We start from the raw sequence: 27,275 nt of genomic DNA on the forward strand, positions 1-27,275 counted from the left end.
TTATCCGCGAAATTAAACATTTTCTTATATAGGCCGCGGGAATGCACGAAGACGTATAGTCAGGCATTTATATTTCGCGGAAATACCCACTATACTTCTTTTATTTCGATCATGCATCAAGGCAAGAACTCTACGACCATTTTTTATCGTCACATTTAGAAGTCAAAAGGTGTGACGTACATGATCTTTAGAGATAAATAATAAATATAAAGAGCTTAAAAATTTTATCTGTACTATTGCAGCGAATATCCTGCGTTGTTTTGTAATCTTATATACATTTTGCGAATGAGAAAAACTAAGAAATGTATAATCACCATGCAAGTATATATGCAACAATTTAATTCGACACGTTAATTTCCTCGACAAGCATTAAATGACATTTATTTTTACAGCAAAGATAAACTAACGCTAATCGTACGCAAGATCACATTGTTATCAGCCGTAACGAAATTCGAGGGAAATTGAATTTAAATCGCGACGTTTTCGCGAAATTGGTATTTTTTTCACATTCAAATGTGTCAATGTGACGATTCAGGTGCACGAAATTTCTCGTTTCACTAAATTCCTCACGTTAATCTTGAAGTCAACGCTTACAAGTGAAGCGATCTTCAGTGAAAAGTACGACAATATATAGTTTCTTTGTCATGTGGCGCGGCACGTTGTGAGAAATACCCGCTCTTTTGAGAATTAACTCCTAGACCTAGACAGACCTATCGCGAACGCGATACGCGATCGCTAGGCGGTTTGTCAGCGAGGCCGACGCTTGTTACAGCCGGAGCTTACAGCCATCAGTGGTAACAGCACGCGTCGCGTCAGACGCGCACGCGACAGGACGCACCGCGCGGCGCGGCGCGGCGTCGCGACGCGACGCGACGCGACGCGACGTGCCGGTCGAGCCGATGGACGATCGTCCTTTTGAGCGTCGCGAAAATCACAGCCGATTTGGTAGCGGAGCGCGAAGCAGATTTGGAGTTGTTAATTGATCGCGCGCCGGTCGGACGCGACTGGAAATAATGAGAAGCTGAACGGAACGAACTACAGTCTCCGGCGACCGTCTCGGAGCTCGCAGCAACGTGACGAAAGAGAAAGAAACGAAACGTCGGAAGGAAAGAAGAAAGAGAAGGAGAGGGGATTGATGCGTAAGGCGGCGCTCTCTCTTACCTTCCCACGTCACGGCGAGATACACGCGAAATCCGTCCACGCCATTCTCTCTCTCGAGCACAGCACCGCACTGCACCATACACAGAGCACTTCTTGAGCAACACCTGCCTCCGCCGCGGCCGTTCGGTCGGTCGGTCGGTCTCTATCTTGTTCTATATCCCTTCGTTTCTTCCGTCTACCTTTCTCCCCTTTCCTGTCTTGGTCCACCTGTCCGTTTCTCTCTCTCTCTCTCTCTCTCTCTCTCTCTCTCTCTCTCTCTCTCTCTCTCTCTCTCTCTCTCTCTCTCTCTCTTTCTTTCTCCCTCCTTCTCTCTATCTCGGTCTATCTCTATCTGTCTGTCTGCCTGTCTCTCTCTCTCTCTCTCTCCCCCCCTCCTCCACGGTCACGCCGGCAGGAAAAATCCTTTCGTCGTCGGCCTCCCTTTTCTACGGCACCTTCTCCTAGATCACGGGGGCGACGATCGGGCCGTGTCAATGTGCGCGACGACGCCGCGATCGGGGACGACGACGACGACGGTGGTGATGACGATGATGACGACAAGCAACGGCGACGTCGCCGATGGCGAGGGCGACGCGAGACGCGATTAGGAGGAAGAGGAAGAAGAAAAGGAAGCGCCTCCCTGCGGCACGCGCGCGCGCGAGAGAGAGAGACGATCCAGCATCCAGCTACGCCCGTGACAGCGTCTGGGCAACTACTGAGGAGAGAGGATCTGCGCGGTTCCGGCGCAAGCTTTCGTTCCCGTTTTGACCAGACACGGCGCCACCGTGGACCACCCTTTTCGACGACGAGGGAGAGAAAACGAGGGTCCGGGGTGACACGCGGCCCACGAGGATAGAGACGCGCGCGCGTGTCTCTTACGCGTACTCCGGATACGGGATATGGGCATAGGGGTAGCCCCAATGATATTACGATAAATTAGAAAATATAGATATAACCTTTCTTTCCCTTTCCGTTTTCGTATCTTCACATTCATGCTTACTTGCCAATACTGCGGGTGATATCGATATTTTATGGGAACATTGCTATCGACATCCCTGAGACTACCTTTTTTTTTATTATTTCTACTTTTCAGAATGACAAGGTATCTCCCAGTAAGTTGTTTATCGCAACTTATAAAATTTGTGATTTTCTCTTCATTTGTAATTATCGCATGAATTACACGTCTAAATTGTAATAAATAGTTTAACAGCGTTATTTTTTTTGTCATAGACACAACTTTTCGATTCGATTTAATATTTATAAAAATACTTCCATGATTTTGTATGTTTAAATAAGTATCGATACACTTCGTAATTGCTTTTATCTTTAACATGACCTCTACGTCACATATAATTGCCTAATTGCCCTATTTATAATTAATTTTTTCACATCGTAAAAAAAAGAATAACTTATCGATATTCAACGAAAGCAACTTATTCATTCATATCAATTTCGACTAGACTGTCTGTGGAATAGAATTTGCAAATTTTTTATGCGTTCCCATTTCTTTTTTCAAAAAAAAGACATAGATATATCTCTCTGAAATAATGCAATACATCATGCTATTGCTAAACTTAAGATTTCACTACGTTGAAATTTAAATTTATCGCGTAAACTGGCAGGGATTACGAAATGTATCAACACTCAGCTTAAAATTTCATTTAATTAAAGTTTGTCGAGAACAGTTCGCCCCGCCGCTTCTAGATACAATGCCGATCGGGGCCGCGAAGATTACACCGCCGAGATAACACGGCATCTTGGCGAGATGAGTTCCGCACGGTCGATACTGCGTTACAATATCGGAGGCGACGTACTAACGGGCCACCGTACTGATATCGTACGTCGTTAAAAAGGCGAGGCCGCCCTTTACCCGTCGCGGCACGATCGTCAGTAAATTCGACGAGCTACGTGACGGGGCCTCGTTATACGATTTATACGACTGAGAACCCGACGTGTAAATAGTGCGACGAACAAACGATATTTTATTCGCGGAATGGCCTCGTGATCGGAATCACGAGCCAATCGGAAAGGAAATTTTCCCTTTCCGCTTCCCGGGCGATATAACAACATAATTTACATTTGACGCAATTAATTGTTTAAAAAGAATGAGATGCAGATTATAGATGATCTTATATTTAATTCTCTGACATATATGTATTATAACGCATATTATACATGTGCGTTACATACGCACGTATATGTTTCATAGTTTTTAAAAATATACACATAAAAAGTAACATTACCACAACATAAAAAATATCGGTTTGAAAAAAGCATGAATTGTTGATATCAGAAATCAGTGCGATTATTGTGAACAATGCAAGTACCACGCATGCAGTAAAATCTGTTCTTTTTAGTTGCTTATATGTATAATATTTTTTAAGACTCCCGAAAAGTTTATATAAATTACTCTGTATATATATTCTGTATATATATATATATATGTATATACCTTTACATTTATATATAAATTTTGCGTATACAATGTTTTATTTTAATTATTAGAAAAAATAGCAAAGAAAGAGTAATAAAATTATTTTATATTTTAGATCCAAATAATTAAAAAATAAAGCATCAATTTTCTATCTATTAATATTTGATTTTATAAAGTAATAAAAAAATAAAAATGCGGGAAAAATATAACTAGAAAAGAACAGACTAAAACCAAGTGTGAAATTAATTGAAATACGGTACTCATCATTTTGCAATGTCTCTCGACGTCCATCGATGCATCTTCCGCTGCAAGTAGTACATCCGGAAATGGTCTAATAGTAGTTGTAGTAGCAGTGGTCATTCTACGTTGATTGCACTTCACTTCGTTTCTATACAATACACTCGCGACACGAAAATTGTGGAGTTGCAACTTTAATTATTTTTAACAGCAATTAAATAAACAAATATTTATAAAACAAAGTTCATAAATTTGATTAAAGAGTTCTATATGTCCATCGTACTCCACTTTATACCACTTGACATACAATGCACTCGCGGTGCGAAATTCACGATTTAACATAGGAATTTTTTGGAGAAAAAAAAATATTTATGACATAAAATGCACAAATTTTTTAATAGTATTTTATAGCAAAATGTTTATAAATTAAATTACGTGTCGTGAAACGAGAAATATGGAACTTTTAATATAAATTTAATTTATACTCGCGTTGCCTCTGTAAGATTTTTGCAAAAATTCTTACTTCGCAATACCTATATGACAACACCGCCCTTGCAATATTTTTGCGAAGATCGCCTCATCTCGCAACTTTTTTGCAAATATTATTTAACAAAAATTGTGCACTGTTAAAGAAATTTAAACCAATGTCTCAAGTTAAATAACATTTTGTTATCTCGTTCAATGTTTCTTATGCAAGTTTATATATCTGCATATGAAAATCTATACGTAAATAAATCGCACTGATTTCAGATATAATGATTTCAGCAAGAAGAAACCATCACCTGTACCTAAATTCTACTCACCAATATACCGGCGACACTGAAACCGACCACATCTCGCGTCTAGATCTCTAAAAAAAAATGTAACGTTGCCCAATTAGATTTTAATTAGACATATGTTTTTTCCTAAAGTAAGCAAAATATATTTTTTATATGTAAAAGTTTAGTAATTACAATAAAAAACTAGAAACAACTAAATAATAAGTTAAAAGCAATATATATAAATAATTAACAAATATAATAATTGATCTTGAATTAATATTGATTACTTTTGTAGAAAAAAAATAGAAAGAGATTTTAATATATTTACATAGGTATATCAAATATTAAAAATTTATATAATTACTCAATAATGTTAAAAAATATATATTTAAAATTATTATTAAATTTTTCGATTGTATAAAGTATTAAAATAAATGTAGACTCTACCTTCAAGCTGATTCTGCTTGGCTCAAACCGAATCCTCCGGTGCTGCACCTGCATAATTTCACAAGTCACATTTTACTATTTCTCATTTTTTTTACGCTAATATACGCGAGAAACCTAATATAACTTTTGTCAAAAAGATTAATTTTGAATAATTTTATCTTATTTTTATAAAAAATTTATTATATATATATATATATATATATATATATATTGTTGCTCACATACTTTAAATTAATTAATTGACACAATAATTTAATTAATAAATAAAAAATCAAATCTAGATAAATTTGGCAACAAGAGCCAAACGCGGTAATTAATGCGCTCTAAATTTATTATATTAGTTTAATAAGACGATGTACAGCGCCGTATATCGTATATAGATATATATTTTTCAAATATGTATATGTATATGCGTCATGTGTGTATAAAATTATATATTAGGACATTTATATAAACTAATCATATTTAAAACGCGTGAAATATAATGAGTAGAATTTTGTTATAATTAAATCGTACTATGTCGTTTTGGTGAAGAAATTGTTTCGTTTATTTCAGCATGCTTATTGTCGGTACCCGGAGTATTATTATGGCTCACTCGACGAGAATGCGTAACGTTATGTGCGGCGCGGCCGACTTCTCTGTAACTTTGAACACGCATTTGCGGTACACACACACCTTGAGAGAGCAGAGCGTCCCACCGTAAGCTTGACTGAATCGAAATAAACCGACGCGCGCGATACGGTTGCGTACATCTTTTATACGCGTTGACTCTCCTTCCTCCGCAGCGAGATGAACTCGGAATACCTATAATAAATTTATAACAAACGTTAAAAGATAAATTTGTTACAGAGAAAGGTAGATTTTATTCATTTAACTTTATACGTAGCACACACACACACACACACACACACGTGTTTGCTATTCAAAATAAATCGATTACATGATTTATCGAATGTTACTATCTCACGATTTTTAGCCGTAGAAAGCTGGCGGAGAGCTGAAACGGAGGAGCTCTGCTCGTACTCTTTCGCAAGACTCACTGAATCCTGAATTATTACGAACATCTCGGAAGTCCCCTTATTCCCTTATCGATTAATCGTATGTACTTTCAAGACTGTTTCGTTCGAAAGATAAATTTTTTCGAAATACAAAGTTGAACCTACCTTCTTTTCACGAAATAACGTCAGGAAAGACACTCGTAGGGGAGACGAGGTGACGCCATGTCGCCCGCGCTAGCGCTTCTGAGTTACGTGACGGCCGTGACGTCACAATGACGTCACGATGTCGGTTTCATTTCATTGCTGAGAATATTAAACGCGGCGTATTCAAATTGATTACAATAAGATTATGAAGCAATTATTTTGTCAAGCACAAATATTTAATAATAGTAATAATTTGATATTCTGTGCATTTTAATTTTATTGAAAGATCAACGTTTTGACGTGTCGTTGAAACAAAATTAACTTTCCAATATATATATATATATATAAACAATTTTAGAATTCAATAATTATTTATTAAATTTCAAGTATTAATTATATATATTAAATTAATAATAAATAGAGGATAAAACTTTTAATTTCAAATTAATCGCAATTATATTGTTTAAATTTTAAAATAAAAAATATATGATGCATGCACTTACCACAACTTTAATGTTCTTGTAGATATTGTATATATTCTTCCTACTAATAAGAAAAAAATGCAAAACTACGAATTCTGCTATTGAAAATTACTTTTGGGAACAAAGTCTTTTGTGAATATACAACATTGCATTAACACAAATATATCCTACTAGTTGTTAAGATATTTTATCGCAACGTTTTTAAACATGAACATTTTAATATTGAAACTATACGAATAATTTTTCAAATTCTACGCAAGAAACTGAAGCAACGAATGCGATTAATTTTAGGCGATAAAAGAAAATTCAAGATTTTATTTGAACTTTATATTGTATCTTCTGGAACCCCCTCCCCCCCTGCAAGGCTTAATTACTATTTGAATTTTACGAATAAAATGATATTTTAAATTTAAATACTATTTTTTGTACGAATTAAGTTACATTAGTAAACTCATTAATAACGTGAGCATTTTGCAAGACATGTGTTAATGTTATAAATACATGATTCAGCAATGTCGTTTAAAATTTAGTAATTAATAATTCGTCCTGCAATAATGTATGATTTTCTATCATTTTCTTAAAAGAGGCATCCATTTTTCAGATCTGTCACACATTCAATTGTAGGATAATCGTGTTTCACGCATGTAATACATTCAATATATTTACTACAATAGTTTAGAATGATATGGTATAATGTCAAAAACGATTACATGAAAGATTCCTACATGTAATATACATGTAGTACATGTAATATATGTTTGCTTTTTATGCCTTAAACGATACACATCTCCTAAAATATCCTAAAATAAATAACCAAATATACCTTCATATCTTCATGGAATTATGTTTTTCGTATCTTTATGGGAAAGATTACATATTAAAGGTGCCGTTCCACTTAACGCTCACAACGCTCGCGAGCATCATTTCGTCCTTGTTTAACATTTGACAAACAACAAGGATGAAATGATTCCACGAGCGTTACGAGCGTTAAGTGGGACGCACCCTAAGAGTAATGCCACATTTTATTTTATTTTTACTTGATGATAACAGTTTTAATTGTTAATTTCAGTCGTATAGAACAAGTAAAGAAACCACTAATAATTTGGTTTTACAATTATTAGGCAAATGTTTTAGCTCTTCAAGGATATAAACTTATAGTAATATTTATTTATTAGCTAAATAAACATACGTTCGGCGTAATAATATACTAGTATTAAATGGATACATACACAAATATCAAATTTTGATATGCATCGTTATAATATAAAAAATATAAAATATTTACTTCTTTATATATGCTAAATGAAATTAGTTACTAAACATATATAATGTCCCCGAAATGAATTGTCAAATACTCCAAGTTTATAACTTATTCTCATCTTCAGGACAAAAAAATGTAGTTACAACGAGAAAAACTTTGACGATACATTTCAGTAAATTAAAGTAAAAAGAACGCATAAAAAGGAACAAAATATTAATCAAATATTAGTCAAATGTCAGTCAAATATCAGTCAAATATTAGTAAAATATGTTATACCCAACTTATATACTTTAGAATCTTTTGCATAAAAATATATAAATAAAAGCCCTCAATTTGTTTGATTAATGTTTATTACTACTGTACTTCCACTCCTTCAATATTTTCCTTGAAAAATTTAGAGTTTCTGAATTATAAAAATTTAATTTTTTATCTATACTTTCTCTTTACTTTTTAATATTAAATATTTTCTTTTATCTTTTTAAATCAATACTTTATTAAAATAAAACCCATGTAGAATTATTTATGTAATCGAGATCTGTTATTATTTACATATTTAAAGCTTAAAATGAAGAATCTGTGATGCATAGAAATACAGTAGTAATAAGACCTGCTGCAATACACTGTAAACTAAAAAAAAGGTCTAGTAGAAAACACTAATAAGAAAATTTACACAGAGAGGAACATTTCTAAATAACTGATAACAAAAATAATAACAAAAAATATAAAAAATGAAGTATCAGCTTATCAAAAAGTAAAATTATCCGTAAAATCTGAAATCATCTGTCGAGTTAAATATATATCGAACAAACAGTTAACAGAGATTGTACCGCTATGTGCACTTCTATAATGTTCGTGTCAAGTACGATTTCCGCAATTTCTTAATAACAATAATAGCAATCTCAGTTCAAGGACGTAACATTAGAAATCAGTTATCAGTGACGTTTAATTAGACTTACTAATCGTCATGAAGAAGCAGATGCCTTTGAAAAGCGCGAAATCTGACGTATGATTTTGAACACTTGTTACAAGTATAGAACTTGTCGTGAAGACCATATAAGACGTTATGCGTTATCCGTAAATGCTGAGCTAATGACGACTTGTGCCTGTAAATGTATTAATAAAATGTATGCACATAAAACACATTCTATATATTTATAACTATATGATGTATTTATATAACTAAACAGCAAGCAGGAAACATTCAATATTCATCTTTATACTCTTACCTATATGTTTTACTGCAGATATGGCATTTAAAATTCTCTTTGTAAAAGTCACAGCGAGTAAAATGTTTCCATAACTGAGGCTTTTTATTAAATAATTTCCCACATTCAGAACACCGATAAATACATAAATCTAAAGTAAAAATAATATTTATATATATTTATTAAGTAAGCAATTGATAGAAAAACTCGAAACAATTTATTGTAATTATTTTATTTCTCTATCTTTTATTTACCTTTTTTATTTTCCGATGTCTGCCATTTAAAGTTGGTTGGAATCAGTTCATCTTGAGAAATTATTTCGCTTTCGTTCATCGAAAAGTTTTTCGAATTTAAATTGGAGATATCCATATCGTCCAAAACTGTTTTTACGTTGTCCATTCTTGTTGTTCCATTGGGATACGTAACAAGTTCTGTAGGACACGATCCTACACAATCTTGTATTCTATCAATATGGCAAGGTTGTAGATTTTGTAATTTATTTTGGTCAACAGACGACATGTTTGCACCGCTTTCAATTAGTTCTGTTGTACTCTTAGTGACGGTGTATGCATTTTCCTTCATAATATTGTTCTCGCCAAATTCACCACAGTAAAGATTTGTCTCTTCAAAGCCCATTAAATTATCATCAAATATATGAGAGTAATCATTAAAATAAAAGTCATACATATTTGTATACAAATCACACATGAAAGGTTCTTGTGTGCCGTCAGTGCTCGTAGAGGTTGAAACTGGATCTTCGTAAAATATAATATCTTTGTCACGTGACATACAATTTGCACAAGAACAAGAATACAATACTTTAGGTTCGTATAAAAAAGAGTCAATGTTCTTGTCTTTCGACTCTTGTTGCAATTTATTCTCTATCATTGGAAACTCGTAACTCGTAATATCTCTTTGGATGACTTTAGGTTGCACTGCGTTAAACTCCGTTGGTTTGTAAGAAATATCATTAAGATTCACATCATGTTTTTTCTCGAAATTGTAAACCTCGTTGTTGCGATAGAAAACATTAAATGGCTCGACCGATTTTGTTGCAATGTCACGTAAATCGTTTACATTTATATTTGGAAAATTAGGGTTGCAGACTGGCTGTGTAAGTAAATCATTCTCGAAAAAATTATTAGTATTTTGCACTATGGTGTTCATAATTTTTACATCTGGAATAGTGGCTAAAGCGTCCGGCTTTTTACACGTCACTCGCGTTTTGCTGCCAGATTTGCGAGCTGTTACTTTTTTCGTCTTTTTATTAGACGAAAGTTTTTTCTGTTTGTCATTATACTTCATTCTCTTCGCTGCTGGTACGTTCTCTTCGCGATTTGCTAACAAACGTAATTCATTGAACTGATCAATTTTTGGCAGTATATTTTTACTTTTATTATTGTTGCAATCGGAAATATCTTGTATGTTCAACGGATTGTGCACTTGCTTCCTTTGACGGTGCGATTTTGGTGAAGTGGTTTTGTTATAATTGGCTTCCATATCTAAATCAATACTAGATGACGTCGTATTTAATTCCAAAGAGGTATTTCCGTCTTCCGTACCGAATATGAAGGAGGTGTCGATCTTGTCCAATAGTTTCCGGTTTTTGGGCGTTTTTGTATTACCGCTTCTTAAAATATTAGGCAAATTCCGTATAAGCTGCACATTGTGCAACGCAGCTTGACTCGCAATAGTTTCCTCCTTAGAAATATTTGTATCTTCTACAGAAACAGTTTTGAAGGACTTCATAGAAGATGAATATACATTATTCCTCATCCTTTCCCTGATATCATCACAGTTCTGTGCCCGCATACTCTGCTGCAATGTGTACGAACCTTTAGCCAGTAAACAATATAATTGATAAAAATGTTTAATATGTTTGGCTATATATATATATATATATATATATATAGAGAGAGAGAGAGAGAGAGAAAGAAGATAAAATAATATGCTGAATTATTTGTCCCTGATTAACTGTATGAAATAAAATATTTTATGATAAACATTTCAAAGAACTTTTCTATGTATTTAGCTGAATACAATTTCCTGATTGTATTAAACTAAATATATAACAAAGCCTAGCTTATTTAAAGTCATAATAAAGGTCCACATAATAATCAAACGTAATGCATGTTTATTTAACGTTATTGCGTCAACCATTCACTTATTAATAATAGCAGTTCATATACAGATGATTTAAAAAACCATATATGTATATAATTATTGAAAAATATCTGCAAAATTCGCAAATTGTATTTAACAAATTCAACATTTCAAATTTTATGAATTGTGATATTTTATCATCTTGACGTTTAAATTAGCCATATAGCTATATAAGATCTCATGCAAAAAAAATACACGAGTTAAAACAGATGTTGATCACGTTCTCATTCTTCAATTATAAGAAACGCAAAGAATCAATCGCAAAGAAATCAGACTTTGTTCAATTTTTATGGACAAATCTCTGTTTAAAATTCGAGGTATCCACGACAGAGAAGAGATCTAACGTTTGCCGCATCGTCGAAAAAATTACGGCACTAAAATGCTTCACAATCAACATTTCGGAGAACTGCTAAATACAATCGTTAAAAAAACACGCCTAGCTTACTCAAAATCGTATTACAACTGTAAAATGTTCATACGAGCATATCGCATGTTTATTTAATCCAACGTCAACAACGCGACGATCTAAAACCGACAAAGGGCAAAAAGCGTTGCTCATCACAGTCATCACTGTGTCTCTTAAAATCTCGCCAATCTCGGTCGACACCAGTCGACACGTGAAAAACAACTTGCAGACTTGCAGATTGAACAATGAGCACCGATTGAATCAGAGTTAAGGAATAGTATCCGTGTGCATCCCGCGTTACCTTCTGAGAAACCGCGAAATCGTCGATCAAAAACCGCCTTCTTGCGTCGTTGGTCCCGCCAAAGGGAGGAAAGCGAGCATCAGGGCTCGCAATACGTCACAGGCCTTATCCCATCCGATCTCGCCCGCGGGGTGACTCGTCAGTGATGAAAATTCGTCCGGGTGTCGCAATTAGCCACGGGTCAAACGAGAACAAACAAGCCCGTCTTTCGTCCGCGCGCGACTGACGCCTCGCGGCTCGCGGCTCGCGGCGGCGCGACGCGCAAGAGCCCGCTTTCTATCTCTATCTCTCTCTTTCTCTCAGCCACTAAACAAAAAGAGAAATCTGAGAAGTCCTTGAGGGAGCGATAATCGCGTAGAAAAAGATATCCTATGGGCGCCGCGAATGTAAACAGAGTCGCTCGGTACCCTGGCAGCGTCGCCCTTTTTTTTTTTTTCTAAAACATTCGCCGGTGTATTCATGCGCCCATTCACGCCGGCTACGACGGACACTCGATGCGCCGCGATACGATATATAAATATATGTATAAATATCGTACGTAGTAGTACGTACTACGTACGTTTCCTACGTTTCCACTAGGTTTCGAGGCACGAATTAATGAACCTCTATGCGCGTGGAAAAACACGTCGCGATGGGATATCGGGATCTAGGAATCCTGAGATCTTGGTGACGATGCGACGATCGTCGTTCATTACCGTCCGAGGTGTTGCCCATGTCCGAGATCCGAGGCAAAACCTCTCTTGCCTTCACCGCACTTCACCTACCGCGATCAGAATTCAGGATAGATTTTCCGCTAGCTCCATGAGCATGAGTCTCGCGATAGAAAAAAAACATGTGAAGAATCGGAACGCGCGCTTATATACGACGTACATATACACATTAAAATGCACACGTACGAAATGCACGGCTTACGTCTATTTCCATCAATACAGATTATCTTTGACCTCTGTTTGACTCACTTTTTGTCTTTTTCTAATTCTAACTAGAAAAGTAAATTAACCGAGATTGTAAAGTTAATCTGCATCGAAGAAATGGACAGTACCAAATTAATTGTAAACAGAACTCTATCCTGAAATCTATAGATCGTCTAATATCCATGTATCAGTAAAGATTAACTTTAATCTCGATTTAATTTATTTTTTATCTTTTTCTACTTCTCTCTCTCTAAAAATTAGCCCTAATTATGTCCATTTTTACTAATGTGGATTAACTTTGATCTCGATTCAACTTACTTTTTATCTTTTTCTAGTTCTAAGAATAGAAATGGATATATTAGAAAATAATAAAAGTAAGTGAAAACCAAGATTAAAGTTAATCTGCATTGATAGAAATGGGCAAAAAATAGGCTTTAAAGATATTCATTGCTTCCTTCGATAACGTTCCGACATAAAATTAACATAACTTTTGTGTGTGTGTGTGTGTGTGTGAGCATTTTTAAACTAATTTTTTTTACTCATTTTCTTTAAAAGTCCTCTCTAATTTGAGAGGAAATGCATGCTAACCGAATCCATGGGGACCAAATTAAAATTCTATTTCTAATTATTTATAATGTGTACGCAAAACAGAGAAAATTTAATTTAAAAAATCATCAATCGCTGAACATTAATTAGTCAGTTTTAAAATGCAGAGATTAATTACATATAATTTCAACCAAAATTCAAACTTTGCCATAAAAACAAAAATAATCTTTACATACATAATATTGTTCTTTTGCACACAGAGTACATTTTTTTATATGTATATAATATTAAAAATAAACGTGTTATACAGTATATGCAACTAAAATTTTACACAGTTTCAAACATTTTAAAGAGCTTGCTGGTTCTAGTTGATAATCGTTTATTATTTAAATTTTGAGTAACATAATTTATATTTATAAATGTGTATATTACTGAATAAATAGATTCTTTATAAACAGTCTATAGGAAAAACGGCATAAATATAGAGTGAAATAACATTGTAATAAAATATTTTATTAAAATGAATAGTAGCAGTTGAAAATAGTACTTTTTTACAAGTGATGAGTTCGTATATGACATAATAAAATAAATAAAATGTGAAACAGTATTAATATCTTATTACATAGTACTTATTATGCATTTATATATGCCAATCTCCTGATAACCTCATGTAGGTAAAATTACCAGTCGTTACCGTCGTCGAGATTGCTTTCAATTTTCAAACTTGAAAATAAGACATCGTTGATCTTGGGTCGAGGATCCTCCTTGATCTTCGTTGGTATTGCTTCTGCTTGTCCCAACATCCATTCCAATTCTATATAACAAAGTAAACAGCGCAATCATTTTCTCGCATATTTCCTTGCAACTTTGCGATAATTTGCAATCACGCGTATCACCTGCTTCAGACAGTTTCATGCCACGAAACTCGAGCGGTCCAATAATTTGCTTCGCCATATTTCCGTCATGATAAATAAATATTGTAGGAAGATTGCTGTCTGGCCAGTTGGGGACGCAAGTGGTGGAGATGCTTTTCAAAAACTTAGTGGCAGGAAACTTTCTTGCTAGATTGGCAAGGTGCTGATTGATCAGAGCGCAGAGTGGAATGCTGAAAGCATATACCGTTGGTTTCGTTGCTACACTGTTAAGATTTATTCTGCTTTGTTTCATCGTACCCAGACTTGTAAAGATGTAAAATAACCCAAACGTCCTCTCCAGCATCGTTAACTTCTTTAACGTAATCTTCCGCAGATATCTCTTGCACCTCTCTATATTTAGATTTGTTCGCTAGCTCTTTCATCTCTGCTATCCTTTTTCGTCGATATTCCTCCAGTACTCGTTCATCCTCTTCGTCCTCCAGCTCATCTAACTCGTCCAAGGTCTTCTCTTCTAAATTATTAGGAGCTGCGAAAACCAAATCGTGAGCAGTGCACGATAATGCATTGATAGAAATTCAAAAATTATTTAATTGGAGAAATATAATTACTGCGTCCTGTTTTCTCATCTATCGTACTCTCCAAGAGATTTACTATCTGATCCTCAGTAACTTCCTGTTCCTTTTTCCTCTCAGGTATGATGCCTTTTCTCCTAAGAATGTCGTTCCATTCAGTATCTTCATTTGGATCTTGCTGAAATTAGAGAAATCCATTTGAGGCTGCTGGGATAATAAAAAACGCAGAAGCAACTGAATCTTCTTCTTTAAATTATACAATAATAATTTATTAGAAAATTTTAAAATCTACAGGCATATATATATATATATAAAGCATTTTTCTGCTTACAGTCACGTTACCATATAAGGTCATACACGCGTGACGTTAACCTCCGTCTAATTTCTTAACCTCCAAAATACTCTGATTTTTATTAATACTCACCATTTTGAAAGGCCGATATTAGATACTTCTATTTTATTTATTTGAAATTGATCTTGCTTTGTACTCTTTATACGAAAATCCCTTCGAATATACACAATTATTGTAACTTGGGAGACTGATAGCGACAGCTGATCCGTTCTCAACTATGCGAAACGTAGCCTGGGTCTGGCGTGCACACGTGCACGTCAGACTATCATTGTTATTTTTTACGCATAAATTGTCTGTTATACCACAATTTATGGAAAACACGTGTTAAATATCTATCAGAAAAAAATGACAATGGTTCTCACACAAAAGACAATCGATACAATTATAGCTTGATACATTTTGTCTGCATTTATAGGATTTTAATAACTAATTACCTTGATTATTTAATTACATAAACGTAACATTTAGATATTATTTTATTTCATGCACATCGCTAAATACCGCATAACAAAGAAAAGATATTTTCAATTCCATTTCAACATGACAAAATTTTATTTATTATATTAGTTTAATACATGGGGTTGTAAAAATTGATATTGAATTTTGACACGCAAAAGATTGTCTTATTGGAGTATCTATAATAAATAACGTGTTTTGTTCGGATAATTATAATGTATAATTGTATATAAATTCAATTTAAAGCAAATATGAGCATAAGATGTGGATAAAATGATGAGTTTATGCACTTCAAAGTCTTTTATCTTCAAAAACAGATTCAAAAGTACATATATAAAATTGGGAGCATAAAACATTCATGATTAATATTTGTATTGGCACTTTTCTTGAAAGTCGCATATGTGTCAGTCTTTGTATATTAAATTACCTACAATTAACATTCTGATGATAAACCCTTGTGCAAATATAAAAAATTGTCTTTGTTAACACTATAATAAATAGATATATAACTGATATATATAACTTATAATATAGATATGTCCATTTGATTAAATAATAAATTGAAAGTATTAATATATAGCTGCTTATTTTTTCACATATATGGTCATATACGAATACACAAGATGAGTTCTCAATTAATCAAGAACTGATTGCGTATATATGTTATTACATATCATAATGCAATAAGAATAAAAGTATCCTAAATAATGCAACAGAATAGTAAATTTTGGTCAGTGTGCTAAAATACTTTGTTGCAAAGATGTTTATCTATTTTCTTGACATGCATCGTTTGATTGTTGATTCTTCGTCTCCACGGGAAGTGCAAGCGTAGCAATTGCAGCACACAAAGCGGTTGTCGCATAAATGATCATGGCTCCCGTGATGGACCACTGCAGAAATACTTGCGCTATGTATGGAGTGATCATAGCACCGATCCGCGCCATAGCGCTGCACGCGCTTACACCTATGCTTCGTAAATGCATGGGATACACTTCCGGCGTGTATACATATGCAGCTTGAAACACACCGGCGATTAGGCCCCTGGCTAGGAAAACGGCGATGGTCAACGATGTTCTGCTCAACAAGCAGGTCCTGCCTAAAAAGCAAACCACTATGGCGAACATTACTAACTGGCAGGCCATTGTCTTCCGTCTGCCTATTTTCTCGATCGCAAAAACAGTAGAGAATATCCCGGGAAACTCCGCCAATGTTGTCCAAAGTAGATCGATGTAGTCGCTACGTCGTAATCGACAGTCAAGTTGGCACGTACCCTCATCGTTGTTCGTACCCCATGTGCTACATTGCTCTGAGGATGTATGAAAAAGCTCAGTTGTCATTAATACTACTCCGTAATAGCAGAACGCTGTACTCATCCTGTAAAAAAAATATATAATAACATATATTTAGAATTTAGATATTACAAATATATTCTATTCGCCAAAGCTACAAAACAGTTGCAGAAGTATTGAAATAACTTAATATCTTAATTTTATATCGCTATATGGTTATTTACCATACAAGCCAAAGTAAAGCAGAGGTTCTGCACATTTCTTTGCTTAGAACATCTTTAAATCGACCATGATGACCTTGATAAAATCGATCCATAACTAGTCTTCCTAGAGGCAATGGCTTTTTATTTTCTCTAGCTACACGTTCCAATGTCGAAATTGCACGATCTGTTCTTCCAGTTGTCATATTGAACACCGTAGATTCTGGCAGCCACTGCAAATACATATATGGAGTTATTTGACGTTATTCTCAAATATTTCTAAACAAATAATATACATTGAAAATATCTAAATTTATTACAAACCGGTGTTATTATAGCAAATATAAATAATGGAATGGATGATAATATAAGAAGCCATCTCCATCCAAAATTGGGCATAACGATTAATGCAATCGCCACTTCGAAACAAGCTCCAAGAGCCCAAAAACACTAGTAAACACAATATACATATATATATACTTCTTGCATTTAATAAGTACTATTATCTATATTAGCTGCATACTTATATATAAACTTACATCCAGTAGAATAACGCATCTTGCTCGTTGCTTTGCCGGCAGAAATTCTGCATACAATGTCACTCTGCAGAAAAAGAGACGCATCAATGGTAAAAACAGATTTCGAAGCAAGCTAGTTGTTCGTCTTTAAGAAACTTACCAAATACTTACGATTGTGGTACACAACCAATAGCAAACCCTACGACTCCTCTAAGCAACAGGATCCAGAGAAAATTTGGTGCAAATGAACTTAGAAATGCGTAATAGGCCAGTAGCACCGCGCACAAAGTTAAAGCTTGCTTACGACCGTATCTGTCGCTCAAATTATTCCAGAAAGTAGAACTTAACATCATACCAAGAAATACTACCTAAAAATTAAATTCCCATAATAATAAATATGAACGATATCATCGTGTATTTACAAGAACAGTTATGTAAGTCCAAAAAATACCGTTGTGGTCAGTGCTTGCTGATATCTAGAAATGCCCCAGTCACAATGTAAGGATGGACTTAGGATACTCAATATTGTGATCTCCATACTATCTACCATCCAACAAAGACCCGTGAACAGAGATAATTTTACTTGGAATTTTCCAAAGCCTAACGCATTGATAGCTTGTACCACGGTAAAGGTATCTGTCAAGATTTAATTTAACTTAATTAAATAATTTTTAGATCATGCTATTATATACTGCATTATTTTACATGATATTTATGATTCATACGACATGTATGTACACGTAAAAACATATTGCCTTTTTTCAGATATCAGAAATAACATATATATATATTATTACCACAGTAAGTTCATGGAAAATATACACACCTAATTTCTTGCACACATGCGTGTCTAATGTGCATTGTACTGTTGTTAAGGATATAAGGATATTTTGCAGTGTTCCGTGTTACCACAACTTAATGTAGCCATTAGTAAAAACCAGCCTTCCCCAGTGTTATGTTATCATGCGGTATTAAATATTTACAGCGTACGGTCCTTCTTTCGTGTTAAAGTTAAGTAAACCCTTCTGTACAATTAAGACACGGTAAATAATTAAATACTGCACTTATATGATTACGGGAGATATTATAATTCAACGTAACGTACCATCGGGTATAACCACAACAGAGGAAAGTTCCATCGACCGTTCGGTGCCGTTCTCCAAGCTCGTGTGGCAGCTCGACGTACTTTGACTACTTTGAGCACCAACGTTTAGCTCGGCGCCATGTGATTCCTCTAATTGGCGATACGGTTCGTTAGATTTCTTATCCGGGTCCGACATGGCAATGCTTTTCAGCGTGATCGCAGCATATAGATACGTTCCTAATTGTAGGTATCCTCCCTCGACTTTCTGGTCACCTGGCGAAAACGAGCGAAACGGGATCCGCTCTGACGAGAAATGTTCATTAACGAAATCTGCCAAATCTCGCGTGCAACACGCACCAAAGCGTCAACACGTTTTGCAAGTTAACCCTTCCGTCGCATGCATAAATGAATACTTTCTGCTTCAGTGATCAAGAACGCACGGTTTGATCTAATTTCTATCCGATCGCATAATTTATTTTTTATTAACAATAACAAATTTGCATTGCAATGGTAAAAGAATTAAGCTAAACAGAAGTAAAAAAAATATATATATATATATAACATCATAAGACGCGAAATTTCTAAGCTCTCAGAAGAAGCAAACGGAGTTTTCTCATTCAATATCCCGAATTTCGACAGATCTCAAATCCCAACAGTTGTTCACATACTTATGAAAAACAAACCTAATCGAGCACAGCTCCTTCCCCCCGTGCGTCCCATATATTAAATATTAAATTTGTTCCTTGTAGCTGCACTTTTGTACTTTTCTTCTCTCTCTCTCTCTCTCTCTCTCTCTCTCTCTTTCTCTCCAACGCCTCTGTTTCATTTTAAGTGGGGAAAGTGCAAGACAGTGCAGCTACAGAACCAAACCCATTGTAGTTGTAACTTTTTGTACTTTCCGTTCTTTCTCTTTTTCTCTCTCATGTCTGACTGCACTGATTGCAGACGTCTCTTTCATCTCAGGTGCAGAAAGTGCAACAGTGTGGAGTACGCAAGAATAAAAAAACCTGATGGATGCCGCGACCAAAAAGACTACGCTCAGTGAGAGTGAGGTAGGATCGGAGTGATCGGACGGTTCGTGAAAAAGTTGACGTTCGTCACGATGCGCGAGAACGCGAGAAGCCGCGCATAGATCATTAGATTCGACGTGCCGGTGTTAATGAATCTTTCCTGTTTGCTGGTGTTCGCAAAAATGTCGCACCGACGCGGTTTCAGAGGCATCCCGAACTCCTTCACGCGACACAACGGTAAGATCGCCCGAAGAATTCTCCAAATTCATTTCCAAAGTCATTTGTCACATTATTGCTGTCGTACGAGAGCCTTCTGTTGGACAAATCATTTCTGTTTACTTTTGGTACGAATATATCAGCGGGAAAAATAATCAGTGAGATCTCGATTTTTGGAGTCTTAACAGATCTCTGTTAAGAGAATGGCCTAGATTATTTAAAATATTTAAATAATTGTAATTCGACTCTTATACGAAATCTTTTATAATATGGTTTGAAATTCAACAGATATTTTATTTCTTTAAAGATTCTTTATTTATACTAGACGGAATTAGCTAAGAGGTAATGAAGGAATCGTGTTGCGAGAAATATTTTCTCAGCGGTTGTAAATTTGGCTGATATATCAATTAACAATTATCTTTTATTATACATATAGTTTTCTAGGTCTAAAACAGTCTTTTTCTTTTTATATACGTATGGAGTTTTGGAAAGTAATTTAGATTTTAGAAATGAATCAAGAAATAATGGATGTTTATACAAATGTGTGTTTTTCGATGCGCAATGTTTCTTTTATAAATTTCTTTTATAAACTTAACTAATATGACAGATTTTTGATTGAAATAGGCGTTGAATGAGAGTCTTTTGTTAAATCAATATGTAATGTTCATTGTGCGTTAGCAAGATGTTCAATTGTTTGTACCAGAAATAAATCATACTTAATAATTTTATTAACATAAACTAAATAATTTTTTAGCTATTGATATATTAAGTTAATTACTCTGTTAAACAAAGCGCAAATAGAACTCCCATTAATATTTTCTGTTCACTCTTAAACCTAATTTTTTCAAAAATTTTAAACGCTTGCTTCAAACGCTGTTGATATTTCAGTTTTATAATAATTGCTATTTTTTTTAAGTATGCATTGTTGAGAGAGAGAGTAATAGAAATTTGTTAAATAAAGAAAAAATTAAATATTTCTCAAATGCAAATTATTATAAATTTTTTAGAACAAACACAGTCGTCTACATCCGGACGTGGAAGAGCGTATTCGCAAGCACAAAGACCTCCTGGACTGAGGGGAAAAGAAATAGGATTGTATTATAGAAACAAAAATTTGGAGAGACAAAAAAGAAATGCTCAAGAAGTGCTCAGATTATCACCTAGAGTGGAGCAAAGAATTAAGGCTATATTAAATAATTCAAAGAGCTTTTACACTTCTTATGAAAATTGCAAGTCCGAGCATGGCAACAAGTATCATCAAATACACGATACTCAATTTAAAAAAAAATTTTTAGACATCATACATGGTAATATGCAGCAGAATATTGCTAAAGCTATGAATGTGCAGTCAAAATTGCAAAGAGATAGCGACCTAGACAGAACATTACAAAATGAATACAGAGAAAAGCAGAGGCAGGACGCTTATCAAGCAATGTTGAAATTTCGATTAAAGTTACCGGCATATAAAAAAAAATCAGAAATATTACAACTGGTTGATGATAATCAAGTTGTTGTTATTAGTGGAGAAACCGGTATGTTGCAAAAGTTATTTGCTAACATAGGATAGAATGTTATTACGATTATTATTTTGTATTTCTGATTATCTGCATTTATTAAAGCAATTAAAGAAATTTTATTTTGAACATTAAACATATGCTGGTGGTAATTTTTAGTTATTCGAATTTCCAATTATAATCAATGGAACCAATATAAGTTGTTACTAATGATTGTCCTTTCAAAAAATTTTAGGATGCGGCAAAACTACACAGGTTGCACAATTTATATTGGATGATGAGTTAGAAGCTGGAAACGGTAGCGTTACTCGAATAGTTTGCACGTCGCCTAGAAGGATCTCTGCTATTTCCGTTGCTGAACGTGTAGCTACGGAAAGAGCAGAAAATCTTGGAAACTCTGTCGGTTATCAGATACGACTTGAAAAGTAAATTTACGTGATATATCTATACTGTACATTATTTTATAAGAAAAAATGACGTTCTTTTACTTTGATTTCTTTTATCTATAGAACTGCAGTGCGAGAGCAAGGAAGCATATTGTTTTGTACCACTGGTATATTATTACAAATTATGAAGCGTGATCCGGCATTAAAAAGTTTCTCTCATGTAATATTGGATGAAATTCACGAACGTACCACAGAAAGTGATTTTGTCATGACATTATTAAAGCAAATTATTCCGAAAGTAAGTTTTAGTGGTATCGTGTCGTTATTACATAATTATCTTTATTTAAATTGCATTTTGTTATGTTCTGTGTTAGCTTATTTATTTTTTTTAGATATATTTTTTGTTATTTTTGTAACATGCAATTTTGTCCATAAATTATATGATCGTGTTCTATAATTTGATTTATAATATTTTTTAATATATTTTTTAGAGAATGGATTTAAAAGTTCTCTTGATGAGTGCAACATTGAATGCTGAAAGCTTTTCAGCGTATTATAACAAATGTCCGATGATACATATACCAGGATTCACCTATCCAGTAGAAGAATTTTATTTAGAAGATGTTTTATCACTTGTGAAGTAAGTATTGACATAATATTATTGAAACTGTATGTACAAATTAGTTTATTGTACTTGAATTACAATCTTATACTACAATAACCTCATACTCTTTCACTCAAAATTTTCAACTCTTTAATCAGCATTATGAAGGCGTAATGAGATGAGAATTGGGATCGAATCTGAAACTTATCGACTACAAATCGACAGGTTTCGATCTCTCATCCCACATTATTGATATATGTGATGAAGATTTCAGATAGTCATTAAATAAGTTTATAGATGATTTTAGATTATGTATATATACGTGAGAGAATTAATATAAATATAATGCAAATATAATTATAATATCATAATAATTATATTTTCTAATTTTTAGGTATAAATTTATAATAATTATGTTTTCTAATTTTTAGTTACGTATTTCCCGATTCACCCCCAGAACCTATAGGTTACAGGAAGCACCTAAAAAGATACAAAGAACAACAACATAAAAAAGAAGAATTTTTAAACATATTACAACCTTATATTAGACAACTTATAGCTGAGGTAAAAACATTAATAATATATTTTCTACTACTTGAAAGAAATTATATATTTATATATGTTACAGTAAAAGCGCGAAATTCAGTAAATATATACACTTACAAAAGTATTTCTAATTTATAACTCATTATAGTATGAGTGTAGAGGTAAGTGACAAGATAGAGGGGTAGTGGGCTACGTCCCTATCCCAAAAAAGCTAATCTAACCCAACCCAATCACATGTGATAACGATGTTGTTTATTAAAAGATATAAATTTGAAACATAAGATTTAGTTAAATGCATACATTGACTAGTAAGTGTATATATTTACTGATTTCACACTTTTACTGTGACATATACAAGTATAATGATCATTTAAAGTTTACTAATGATGATATTTATCTTTATGGTAAATAATTGTATATAATTACAGAAGAAATATGAAACACATGTTACTAATCAATTACGGAATCCAATTAGTGAAGATCTTTCATTAGACCTAATAGAAAAATTAGTTAGATATATCTGCAATACAAAAGATCCTGGAGCTATTCTTATTTTTTTACCCGGTATGATGGATATATCGAATTTAAATAAAATGATGTTAAACTCTGAACATTATCCAAGTCGTAAGTATATATGTATTATTTTTGCTTTAAGTGTACATGGTACTTATATACTTAGTATGTTTAATTTTAATTTATATGTATGTTGAATCGTCAAATTAACGAACTGATATTTCAAATAATATAAAATCAAGTTTTTTTATTTTTTTTAATAATTGTGTTATAAAGTTTAGAGCTATTTTGATACAATCTGATACAGCATCATGATTAAAAAAAAATTTTTATTTACAGAAAAATACGTTATCTATCCTCTTCATTCACGCATGCCGACAGTTGATCAAAAACTTATATTTAAAGAATCACCTCCTGGCGTTCGTAAAATAATCATTGCGACTTCAATTGCCGAAACGTCAATAACTATAGAAGATGTTGTGTATGTAATAGATTGCGGGAAAACAAAATTTGGAAAATTTGATGTGAAAAATAATATTCAAACTTTAGAGCCTGAATGGGTGTCTTTAGCTAATGCGAAGCAAAGACGCGGTAGGGCTGGCAGGTGCGACACATTATATTTTACTATAGTTTTATATTAGAAGAAAAATAATGCATTTTATCGAATTTCTCTTGTATAGATCAAACTAAACATATATATTGTGTTCTACATAGGGTTAAAAGTGGAGAGTGTTATCATATGTATACAAAAGCACGAGAAATGACATTTGCTTCATATCCATTGCCAGAGATGCTGAGAACGCGCTTAGAAGAAGTAATTTTGCAAATAAAAATCCTGCAATTAGGGAAAGTTAAAGAGTTCCTAGCTACCGTCATGGATCCACCAGATTTAAGAGCCATTGATCTGTCTCTCGAGTTACTTGAGACACTCAATGCCCTCGACAAACATGAGACTTTAACTCCTTTGGGTTATCACTTAGCGCACTTGCCACTTGACCCTAGAACAGGTAATTTTATTATTGCTGTTGTCGCAAAGCTGACTTGTAATTTTAATGTAACATACATTTTATTATAGGAAAAATGATTCTGTGGGGCGCATTGTTTTCCTGTGTCGAGCCAATATTTGCTATCGCTGCTAGTCTCACATTTAAAGACGCTTTCTATTGCCCATTAGGGCAAGAAGAAAAGGCTAATGAAAAAAAGTTAGAACTGAGCATGGAACAATGTAGCGATCATATTGCTCTCGCAGAAGCTCTGAGAAGATATGAAATTGCACGTCAAAGAGGAAATGCTCGCCAGTTTTGCCGAGAATATTTCCTCTCTTTCAATACACTGAAGCTCCTCTCCGAAATGAAAGTACAATTTGCACAATATCTGTATGATATGAAGTTTCTAGACAGCGAAAATCCAAGTTATATAAACTCTAACAGAAATTCAGATAACATAGCATTGATAAAAGCCATTGTCTGTGCAGGATTATATCCTAACATCGCTGTTATAAGGTGCAGACATTGATTTATTTTAATTCTCCATTATTTGACCGAAACACATAACATCTATAATGCTCAACGTTAATGCATACTGATTCTAACTAACTGTTCTAGGCATATTAATAAACATGGGGTGAATGCTTGGACACCTGAAGACGGTAGCGTATGTATACATCCATCGAGCGTAAACAGTAAAGTTTCCAGGTTTCCTAGTCCATACTTGACATATTTCACAAAACAACGCTCTACTGCCATATTTTTACATGACACTACGTGTATAAGTGTACCAATTTTATTGTTCGCCGGTTCAAATATATCGATAAGTAAGTTAACGCTTTCCTACTTGAATGTGTTCATCATTTAATATATTAATCGTGCACATGTAATAGTAATAACATGATATTTTAGGACGAGAAAAAGGACAATATATAATTCGTTCTTTTTCGGAAGACATTATTTGTGAACGAGGAACTGGAGAAATGATACAGGTGTGCAGATTGGTATTAGTATATGTATATGTGCATTCTTAGAGAAAGGAAATTGTTTTGAAATAATTTCTCGTTATACAGGAACTTCAACGCGCTCTGAATAGTTTATTGGAATATAAGGTTACGAATCCAGCAACGGTCTCTTGGTCAACCTTCGAAGGGGACTTATTAAAGTAAATTTGCATATATATTTACTATTTACGCGATTATTTCTTGCAAATTAATATTAATATTAATAATTATAATTATTATGATGGTACGATGAATTTTTCTGTGTTGGTATGTTACAGTGGCATTATTGAACTGGTATCTCAAACAGGTCCAGAATTGGATTTTGATAACACGCGCCAAAACGTATATTATAACCAAGGTTCCACTGATGATAATGTCGATTGACCGCGCATTCATTAATTTATTGTAAATGTTAATAATTTATGTAATCGCTTCGATATTGTTCAAAAATATAAACATCGTTGAACAAATTCATGTTGTAAAATAAGTTTTAAAATAAAGTCACAAAATAGCTTTTTCTTATTGATTCTTATGTTTTTGAATTTTTCTGCTGTTATCAAACATAAATATAAATGTGTATATATATCACAGACATATAAAATATATAGACCGAGACTTTCTACGAGAGATGACTGATATTTGAGGCAAAAGGGGCACTCGTCGGCTTATTCCGATAATCAAGAAATTGATGCGGTTAAATAGACAAGTAAATATCTGATATTTAGAAATAGATGTGTCAATCGATTGTTTAAAACGTTTTAATATCTCAAAATTAAAAAATTTTTTTTATTATATTACATCGGAAATATAAACGTATAATCCTTTTAGATCTTTAAATTTATATTGAAAAATTAAAGAAGCTAGTATTAATCGTACATATTTTATTTATTCTCATAATTATTGGTGGACTTGCTAAGTCCCGAAAAAAATGTACCAAAATTTGAAAACTCGTATATTGTCCCGAAAAGTCAAAATCCCAAAATTTAAGAAACGTGACAATGTGCCGAAAGGGCATAATCTCAAAATCTTAGAAACGTGACAATTACTACGTTTACGCGAGCGCTATTTCTGTAGTAACTTACGATAATTCACTCATTTACGCGGAGTAAATTATCGAATAAGTTACTACAAAATCTCGTTTACGCGAAGGAAGTATCGTAAGTTATTACAGAAGTAACGCTCGCATAAACGTAGTAAATGTGCCGAAATGTCATAATCCCGAAATCTTAGAAATGAGCAAGTTATACCGTTCAATCGTATATATATATTATACTATTATAATATATATATAATTGTATTATATATATTATATACGTTAAATTAACGTGTTAACCGTAACGATAAAAAGCATAGGTATAGTTTTACGATCGACACTGTATAAATAATTGACAATATAAAACCACACACACACACACACACACACACACACACACACACACACACACACACACACACACACACACACACACACACACTGTACATTGGCGATTTTGACGACAATGAACCAAATAATATAAATTTATCTTATATATCTTGACGAGAACATATTTATTCCATATAATTTTAGCAAAAAATGCCTCAGATTTTGATATAGTTCCGGAGTCGGTGCACAACAAAAATACTTAACAAAAATCTATGAAATCAGCTTAAAAAAAGCATTGTAAAAGAAAAAAAAGACTAAAACGATTTCTTAGTTTTTTTCTATCATTTT

The 27,275-nt window shown here is 33.7% G+C and overlaps 5 protein-coding genes and 1 long non-coding RNA gene across 12 annotated transcripts in view; 1 reads left to right on the forward strand and 5 right to left on the reverse strand.

Annotated features, from left to right (window-relative positions):
* Positions 1 to 1,879, reverse strand: part of Task6 (TWIK-related acid-sensitive K[+] channel 6) — a 91,379-nt gene extending 89,500 nt beyond the window's left edge. For all 3 annotated transcript variants that reach the window (XM_077411148.1, XM_077411149.1, XM_077411147.1), the window contains exon 1: positions 1,162 to 1,879. The gene's annotated coding sequence lies outside the window, so the exon portion shown is untranslated. The remainder of the gene's footprint in view (positions 1 to 1,161) is intronic.
* Positions 1,880 to 4,540: 2,661 nt separating this feature from the next.
* On the reverse strand, positions 4,541 to 6,187 carry LOC143900055 (uncharacterized). The gene is made up of 3 exons (XR_013257711.1): positions 5,695 to 6,187; positions 5,020 to 5,067; positions 4,541 to 4,661 (listed from the first exon to the last, which is right to left on the reverse strand). It is a non-coding gene; the product is annotated as an uncharacterized LOC143900055 (long non-coding RNA).
* Positions 6,188 to 6,660: 473 nt separating this feature from the next.
* Positions 6,661 to 12,742, reverse strand: LOC143900344 (uncharacterized). Of its 4 annotated transcripts, none has more exons than XM_077411568.1 (5): positions 12,539 to 12,742; positions 11,980 to 12,285; positions 9,364 to 10,944; positions 9,131 to 9,260; positions 6,661 to 9,007 (listed from the first exon to the last, which is right to left on the reverse strand). In XM_077411568.1, exons 3-5 carry the CDS (start codon positions 10,919 to 10,921, stop codon positions 8,860 to 8,862), a joined length of 1,836 nt encoding a protein of 611 aa, XP_077267694.1. In that variant the 5' UTR covers positions 10,922 to 10,944; positions 11,980 to 12,285; positions 12,539 to 12,742; the 3' UTR covers positions 6,661 to 8,859. The 4 variants fall into 4 exon arrangements, with proteins under 4 accessions (XP_077267694.1, XP_077267692.1, XP_077267695.1 ...); XM_077411566.1 differs by having other exon boundaries at positions 9,364 to 10,927; positions 12,539 to 12,741; XM_077411569.1 differs by lacking the exon at positions 11,980 to 12,285 and having other exon boundaries at positions 9,364 to 10,927.
* Positions 12,743 to 13,931: 1,189 nt separating this feature from the next.
* Viaf (viral IAP-associated factor) lies at positions 13,932 to 15,500 on the reverse strand. Its single transcript, XM_077411088.1, has 5 exons — positions 15,311 to 15,500; positions 14,923 to 15,064; positions 14,612 to 14,840; positions 14,336 to 14,544; positions 13,932 to 14,253 (listed from the first exon to the last, which is right to left on the reverse strand). Exons 1-5 carry the CDS (start codon positions 15,311 to 15,313, stop codon positions 14,120 to 14,122), a joined length of 717 nt encoding a protein of 238 aa, XP_077267214.1. The 5' UTR covers positions 15,314 to 15,500; the 3' UTR covers positions 13,932 to 14,119.
* A 591-nt stretch (positions 15,501 to 16,091) lies between these two features.
* LOC143900105 (synaptic vesicle 2-related protein) lies at positions 16,092 to 19,598 on the reverse strand. Of its 2 annotated transcripts, none has more exons than XM_077411087.1 (8): positions 19,469 to 19,598; positions 18,807 to 19,088; positions 18,153 to 18,337; positions 17,873 to 18,069; positions 17,723 to 17,786; positions 17,508 to 17,633; positions 17,208 to 17,416; positions 16,092 to 17,068 (listed from the first exon to the last, which is right to left on the reverse strand). In XM_077411087.1, exons 1-8 carry the CDS (start codon positions 19,503 to 19,505, stop codon positions 16,459 to 16,461), a joined length of 1,710 nt encoding a protein of 569 aa, XP_077267213.1. In that variant the 5' UTR covers positions 19,506 to 19,598; the 3' UTR covers positions 16,092 to 16,458. The 2 variants fall into 2 exon arrangements, with proteins under 2 accessions (XP_077267213.1, XP_077267212.1); XM_077411086.1 differs by having other exon boundaries at positions 19,454 to 19,471.
* A 142-nt stretch (positions 19,599 to 19,740) lies between these two features.
* On the forward strand, positions 19,741 to 26,090 carry LOC143900107 (ATP-dependent DNA/RNA helicase DHX36). The gene is made up of 14 exons (XM_077411089.1): positions 19,741 to 20,032; positions 21,019 to 21,543; positions 21,761 to 21,950; positions 22,035 to 22,209; positions 22,403 to 22,551; positions 22,947 to 23,079; positions 23,490 to 23,685; positions 23,914 to 24,178; positions 24,289 to 24,581; positions 24,650 to 25,076; positions 25,179 to 25,387; positions 25,473 to 25,552; positions 25,634 to 25,725; positions 25,843 to 26,090. Exons 1-14 carry the CDS (start codon positions 19,945 to 19,947, stop codon positions 25,946 to 25,948), a joined length of 2,928 nt encoding a protein of 975 aa, XP_077267215.1. The 5' UTR covers positions 19,741 to 19,944; the 3' UTR covers positions 25,949 to 26,090.
* Positions 26,091 to 27,275: the final 1,185 nt, after the last annotated feature.

The sequence above is a fragment of the Temnothorax americanus genome, unplaced genomic scaffold (genome assembly GCF_048541705.1).
Source record: "Temnothorax americanus isolate GAGA-0224 unplaced genomic scaffold, ASM4854170v1 Scaffold3, whole genome shotgun sequence".
NCBI classification, from domain to species: domain Eukaryota; kingdom Metazoa; phylum Arthropoda; class Insecta; order Hymenoptera; family Formicidae; genus Temnothorax; species Temnothorax americanus.

Coding starts and splice junctions, on each gene's coding strand:
- LOC143900107 (XM_077411089.1), top strand. CDS start 19,945: ATGAATCTTTCCTGTTTGCTGGTGTTCGCAAAAATGTCGCACCGACGC. Junction 21,544..21,760: donor TGTTATTAGTGGAGAAACCG/GTATGTTGCAAA, acceptor AAAAAATTTTAG/GATGCGGCAAAACTACACAG. Junction 23,686..23,913: donor CTCTGAACATTATCCAAGTC/GTAAGTATATAT, acceptor TTTTATTTACAG/AAAAATACGTTATCTATCCT.
- Viaf (XM_077411088.1), bottom strand. Junction 14,841..14,922: donor AGATGAGAAAACAGGACGCA/GTAATTATATTT, acceptor TGGTTTTCGCAG/CTCCTAATAATTTAGAAGAG. Junction 14,254..14,335: donor CATGAAACTGTCTGAAGCAG/GTGATACGCGTG, acceptor TTTGTTATATAG/AATTGGAATGGATGTTGGGA.
- LOC143900344 (XM_077411569.1), bottom strand. CDS start 10,921: ATGCGGGCACAGAACTGTGATGATATCAGGGAAAGGATGAGGAATAAT. Junction 9,261..9,363: donor GACATCGGAAAATAAAAAAG/GTAAATAAAAGA, acceptor TTTTTACTTTAG/ATTTATGTATTTATCGGTGT. Junction 9,008..9,130: donor ATCTGCAGTAAAACATATAG/GTAAGAGTATAA, acceptor ATACATTTACAG/GCACAAGTCGTCATTAGCTC.
- LOC143900105 (XM_077411087.1), bottom strand. CDS start 19,505: ATGGGACGCACGGGGGGAAGGAGCTGTGCTCGATTAG. Junction 17,787..17,872: donor ATTGGTTGTGTACCACAATC/GTAAGTATTTGG, acceptor CTTTTTCTGCAG/AGTGACATTGTATGCAGAAT. Junction 17,417..17,507: donor TATTTGCTATAATAACACCG/GTTTGTAATAAA, acceptor ATGTATTTGCAG/TGGCTGCCAGAATCTACGGT.